Source organism: Oncorhynchus masou, chromosome 28, assembly GCF_036934945.1.
Source record: "Oncorhynchus masou masou isolate Uvic2021 chromosome 28, UVic_Omas_1.1, whole genome shotgun sequence".
NCBI classification, from domain to species: domain Eukaryota; kingdom Metazoa; phylum Chordata; class Actinopteri; order Salmoniformes; family Salmonidae; genus Oncorhynchus; species Oncorhynchus masou.
The window spans coordinates 45,463,676-45,470,247 of record NC_088239.1 but is presented as its reverse complement, the minus strand read 5'-3'; the positions used below and the strand labels follow the sequence as shown (position 1 = coordinate 45,470,247).

Here is a 6,572-nt window from a genome sequence, read left to right as displayed (position 1 = left end):
AATTGCACACGTTGAAATGGCACCTATTCCCTTACATAGTGCATTACATTTAACCAGAGACCACTTCGAAGAAAGTCATTGATGGCGTGAAACATGTATAACACTCATATTGAAGTGTGTATAAACATGTGTATTCTTTTGGGTCCCCATCTGTTTGGCTTGAACAGACCAGCTCATGTTAAACTGCAGCGTACAGTGGAGTCCCCCCAGCATGCCCTGTGTCTTGTGTCTTTGATCAGCAGGATGGGGGTAAGTCACAAAAGAGCTCAAACAGTCAAAACAACACTTTCACACCAACTGGGTATATATGTAGTGTATGACATGACTGCTCTGTTTTAAGGCATGCAGCTTTCGATTAGAGGAGAGAATGATTGGTTGGGGGGGGGGTTCTATGGTATGTTGTTGGAACTATTTTCTAAAATAGAAAACAAATGTAATCATCTCATTGGAGTGTACCAAACCTTACCTCGCATCCTCACTCCTACAAACAACGACAATACGCTAACTTGCAGTAAAATCGCTTTCTGCCCCCCCTCCCCCGGCTAAACCGTATGCCCATTTGGCCAAATGAATAAGCTTTAATTTATCTGCAAGTAGACACTCAAGGCTAATATGGCATGACGTCACCCTCTTGGAGGGGATAGTGGACACCCTTGAGTGATTCAACCAGTTGGAGGATGTCACGTTTTTCAGATGACCTCGTCTTTGATGTGACTGTAAGATGACTCTCCTGCAGGCCTGTTGCTCTGGTATGCCAGCTGGTGTGGCTGGGGCTGCTAGGGTGATGTGGGGGTAATTTGTAGAAGATAAAGGGAAAGAGAGACAGGGAGGGGAGAGGGACATATACAGGGGAGAGGGAGAGAGAGACAGAGAGGGGAGAGGAAGGGAGAGGAGGAAGATGAGAGTTGAGGGGTATGAGAGAGGGGGAGAGACTCGAGGAGTCAGGGGTGGGATTTCTTATTCTGCTCTGCCTGTGCCCAGCTTGAATACTCTCTAATCTCAGTAATTGGGGTAGAGGGTCCTGGGGTCTCCAGACAGCTGCCAGATCTTTGTGGTCAGAGCAGATTGATTTGACAGGGGGTCAGGGGGTCAGGGGTATCACAGTGACTGAGTGGTTCCCTCTGGTTTCTGTCTGGTTCTGTCTGACTGCTGGCCTTCTGGCCTGGCCTCTGGTCTGGACGGAGGGACTTGGTCTTACAGGTCACAGGGGCACTGAGGCGGCTGGCGACGGCTGAAGGGGACAGAGGAAACACAGACGGCCATACACACACTTTCTTTTTCTTCTGGGCCTTGTTCAAATAGTGCCATTTCAGACACAGCCTCTGTGATTTATGGTGATTCGCTAACACCTATGGATGCATTTAGCCTATCACTCAATTATCACATTTCACTCCTACTCAGACACAGTGGCTCTGGGTTTGACCACTCAGTCACTCACTGGCCGCACGTTTGTTTATGTGCTTTGATACTGTGCCCCCGTTGATCATTCTCACCCTCCCTGGCCTGTACGGACTTTTGATGCACCATCAACAACTAGGACATAATGTTATCAAAAGAAGAGCTGTCTATAAGAGGTGAACAGCTGAGTATATATGCGCAAGATAATTGAGGTGTTTGTTTTATGAAGTGAAAGAAGGTTACACTTGTCTTTTTCACTGCTCTGTTTACAGCTCTGGCTCTTCTCTTTTCTTCACCCTCCTGTCCTCCCTGGCTGTCATGTCTTTATTGGCATGTCCATGTGGTGCCTTGTGGAATTCACGCGTGTGCTGTAACATGGGAAGGCTCTTAAGGCTTGTGTAAATACTCACTTATGTTGCATGGACGGTGTAAGGGAAGGGGTGAAGAGGAGCAGCATCTGTTATAGCAGCTGTCCTCAGAGGTTGTGTCCCAATTGGCACCCTATTCTGTATGTCGTGCACTATTTCTGACCAGGGCCCATAGTGCCCTGGTCTGAAATAGTGTGCTTTATAGAAAAGAGGGTGCCATTTGGGATACAGCCAGCCTCTCTCTACGAGGAGTTAGTCAACATAACCACAGCGTTTCTAAAGACACCGTTCTTCCAAGGACACCGGTCATCGCTCATCCATATGTTCATATGGATATATTCTTACTTCATCCCTTTACTTAGAGTTGTGTGTATTAGGTAGCTGTTGTGGAATTGTTAGATTACTTGTTTGATGTTACTGCACTCTCGGAACTAGAAGCACTTCGCTACTCTCGCAATAACATCTGCTAACCATGTGTATGTGACCAATAACATTTGATTTGATTCACCACCTTCAGAAGGACTGGTCATTATTCTGTGTGATTAAAGGTCAGTATTCACCATTTTGTTTCACTGGTAGTTGAACCATAGGTTCGCCTAATGTGATGGATGGCATACTAGCTCTAATGTCTTCTTTCATTATCTATCGGCCTAAACAGTATCTTCATGTTTCCTATGATTTTAATGTAATATATAAAGTTTGAATAATGTCTGGGAAATAATTGACAATATAGCTAGAATTGGGAGATGAAATAAAGAAAACACTCATAGGAAGTTATAGCAGTTCAGTTCAGAAGTTGTATGTATATAGTATTAAAATGTATTATGCATTATCCCCCTGCTCATTCATTGGTCACGTTTCAACTTTCACGTCACTGCCCCTGAACCAAGTAGAAAATCCCAAAAACGAATTTGACCAATAGGGCACTTGTCAAGGGATGCGGAGGAACGCGAAAGACACTCAACAGTCGTAACTATTCTATGGGGCGTATCGTTTACATCGCATTCCTCATTCCTTTACATCATTTTAAAGCTGAAGAAGGCACCGAATGCATGCTTCATGAGCGGATACACCATAACACTTTACCCAGAGCGGAGTTTATATTTCTGAAAGGTAAAACGACGAAAACTTCTCTTCTTGCTGCTTAATTTGTGAGTGCGGCAAAGCAATGGGACGCAGACGTTGAAGAGTTCTCGTGAAGCCGCGACTGTTGTGAAGATAAGTGGAGAGTTAATTTGTGCCTTTTAACTTTTATTGTGAGTGTATCAAGTGACAATCTAACAAATTGCAAGCGATGTGCGGTTTTCACACCTTGGGCGTATCACGGCAAATAATTTGCTGAACCTCGTTCATTCTCCAGTGGAGCGGCCTGAATGCGAGGGAATGGATTTGCTTGACAACATTTGGACACATATTTAATGTAGATACCGCTACACAAATCCATATGTTGAAGTCTTATTTGGTTCAGTCTACATCGAAATGGCAAGTTTTGCCGGGTTTATAAAGTGGACTGGGAGATCAACTTTGTATTTATGCTGCGCGTTTGTCCTGTTCGGCTTTCTCTGCATCGCGTCCCCTACTCATGGTCGTCGGCTCATCTGTTGGCAAGCCATCATGAAGTGTCATGGAGAGTCTGAGTGCCACTACGCATATGACCAATACCTTTACGCCTGTGCGCCTGTTATCAACGGGGATAGGAAGAAGTGTCCCAGCCACTGCATCTCGTCCCTTATCCAGCTGAATCTAACCGAGACCGGCCCGTCTCTGGAGGACTGTGACTGCGCCTCGGACCCCGTCTGCCGGAGCACCAAACGCGCCATAGAGCCGTGCCTGCCTCGGACAAGTAACATGGGCTGCACCGAAGCCCGGCGGCAATGCGAGAGAGACTCCCAATGCAGTTCGGCGATGCGCGACTATTTGTTTCACTGCCGTAAACTTTTCGGAGGGGAGCGATGTTCGGACGACTGCAGGAGGGTTATTGCCAACATGCGCAATATACCCAAAGCACAACAACTTGATACTTGTGTTTGTGATGGCACAGAGAGGACCATATGCGAGTACGTCAAAGTTAGTATGAAAAACTTTTGCTTTGACTCTATGGACAGATACGCGGGCAGCGGGTTGTCTGATTCAGAGGACGACTCTGAAGATGATTATGACGAGATGGAGGATTATATATATGTGGAAAACAAAAGTTTTTCATCCAGATCCGCCTGTCAGGGTGTTGTATGGACTGCCTCTGTGGCCACCATTTTGGTTCTAATGAATCTTATCTGATAGGGCAGCCTACCCCAGTTGATTCAGCTGTTGGGAACGTTGTTTGAGAAAGAGTGGCCAGTGAAATGTTGACACGGACATAATAGCTCCTGAAAGTTGTAACACCAGCACACCTGCTTTAGCATATACGTTTTGTGTATGAATGATTTTATGGCCTTTGCTCTGCTATCTACCTTCACGGGGTTTCTTCTCAACATTCCATCTGGTCTCTGTCTCACTCTGTCTCTGTGCTGATCTGCTATGGGTCAGTAATTTAGGTAAACACTTATATATTTCAAATGTATCATTTTTGGGGGGTGAATCCAAAAGGTTTATAGATACATTTCCAGACAGCTGTGCACCTCTAGGCTATGTCATAGTTGAACCAACCCTTGAAGAATGTTATACACTCATTTCATCAGCTATTGCCTATCATCACAAAATAGTCAAAAATGTGGATAGACAAGGGACTTGTTTACGCTGCTTTCCAGCTGTTTCGAGACAATAATGAAAACGGCAAGGATTTAAAGCGTTCTCTTCGTTAGTCACTTCGTTGTAATGTGGAGAGACTAATCAAGTGTTCTTCTTTTCTTATGAGCTAGACAATAGACATAGGCATACGTGTAATTATGATGTCATTTCAATTCTAGTCAGTGGATAATGCATTTGATGCAAGCACCTGAAAATATTTTGATTGGTTGGTTAGCCTACATTACTAGCCTTAATCATGTCACACACATTTCCTTAAACTCAGTATCAATGACAAGTTTTCAAAAAGTTTTAAGGGAGATTATTTTTATATGTCAAAATCTGTAAAGTTAAATTGTACAGTTTATTGTATGATATTGATTTTGTTTCCAGAGATATTTGTTTATTACTGCTAAGAAGAGATTTGCACTGTATAGAAATGACGTGAAGTGCTTCACGGTGACTATTGTATATTCTTTTGTGTCCACAGAGGTGAAAATATAAGTCTTCTTGCTTAAAGTGCCATATGTCTCTTGATTGTTTCACTCTTTTCTCTTCCTTACATGCTGACCAGGCCGGACACGTTCGAGCGTCGCAAAATAAATTTAGAAATCCATGTTATTCAATTATTGCACCCACACTGCTCTCGCGCGTCAACGAATGTCTGCGTTGCCAAGGGCTAAAATAGAAGTCATTCCTATTTCTGACACAGATCACGCTGAAAGTCCTGCCTCTCCCATCTCCTCGTTGGTTTATAAAAGCAGGTACCCACGTGCCATTTCCTCATTGGTTATACCCACGTGGGTGATTGAAAGACAAAATGTTTTGCCGGTTCTCGTGGTAAAAGTGTAGATGCCAATCACCATATAAGTTCAAAGATGAAAAGGCCTGGAAGGAGGAGAGATGACTAGAAGCGATTCGGTTGGCTGTTTTATGTGTGGATTAATTGTCGGAGTAGAAGACCTTGTGCATTTCAGGTAAAATAACAACTCAAGGGTTAATATCCCAGGACAAATGAGCTAGCATCAGCAAGCTAGCTAAATAGGACAAATTAGTGCAAGCTAACTAGTTATATTGCCATACATGTTTAATGCTTTTCAACCTGTCCCCAAATTAATGTCATTGGTTCAGAGTTTGTTTTGATATTTTAACCTGCATGTTGTGATCGCATTTGGTGTAGGGGGGGGACAAAATAAATGTATGCACGATGGCGCACGCGCGCAGCCGGTTTGGGTTCCATGTTATGTGGCCGTATGGGCACTGGGCAGCAGGTTATTTCACTACTATAGGGAAATATAACAATCTAAGTCTTGCTCTAAAGCGGCAATCAGCAGTTGAGACTAACAATGCATACTCCTCACCTGTTTTGGTAAAAAGCTGAGGGACGGGGCTGGAGAAATGTAAAGACTCTCAAATTCATAGACGGAGCTATGGACGTCAAGGACTGGCCATCCATGATATCAAAAATAATAGTTTTAACCTCATCCCTTTTTGGACTTGTAAATGATGCACCCATTTTGATTCTTGACGAATGTAGCTTATAAATGCCTCATGAGCTTAGTTCCACTGTCAACACCCAAAATACAAGCTTGTTTTACTCCAATGTTTGTGAACAAAGTAAATGTAAAGAAGCACCGTACAGCCTAAAAACATGGTTAAAACTACTACATTTGATATCATGGACGATCCCTCCGTGCGTTCATAGCTCTGTCTGTGAATATGAGAGTGGGTACATTTCTCCAGCCCCATTCCTTCAGAAGCAGTGGCGGGAAGTAGGCATTGTTATTGTTTCAAAAGGGGATTGACCATTTAAAGTGCCATATGAATCTTGATTGTTTCACTCTTCACTCTGCCTTAAGTGACCATATGGGCACTGGGCAGCAGGCTATTTCAGTACCGTGTCTCTCAAGTCTTTGGACAGCTGTACCAATCCTTTCTACTATCACAAAATTCCCTGATTACGAACGATCAGTTAATCTGAGCTACTGAATTCCGCCTAAATCCCAGAGCAAATAAAGAGTCAAGTAAAAGAAAAGCTCTTAGTCGGATCGATATACACTTGACCTTGTAAACATCAATGTT

The 6,572-nt window shown here is 43.6% G+C and overlaps 1 protein-coding gene across 1 annotated transcript; it reads left to right on the top strand.

Annotated features, from left to right (window-relative positions):
- Positions 1 to 2,694: 2,694 nt before the first annotated feature.
- On the top strand, positions 2,695 to 5,013 carry LOC135517658 (growth arrest-specific protein 1-like). Its single transcript, XM_064942163.1, has one exon. The coding sequence runs from the start codon at positions 3,246 to 3,248 to the stop codon at positions 4,041 to 4,043; it is 798 nt and encodes a 265-aa protein (XP_064798235.1). The 5' UTR covers positions 2,695 to 3,245; the 3' UTR covers positions 4,044 to 5,013.
- Positions 5,014 to 6,572: the final 1,559 nt, after the last annotated feature.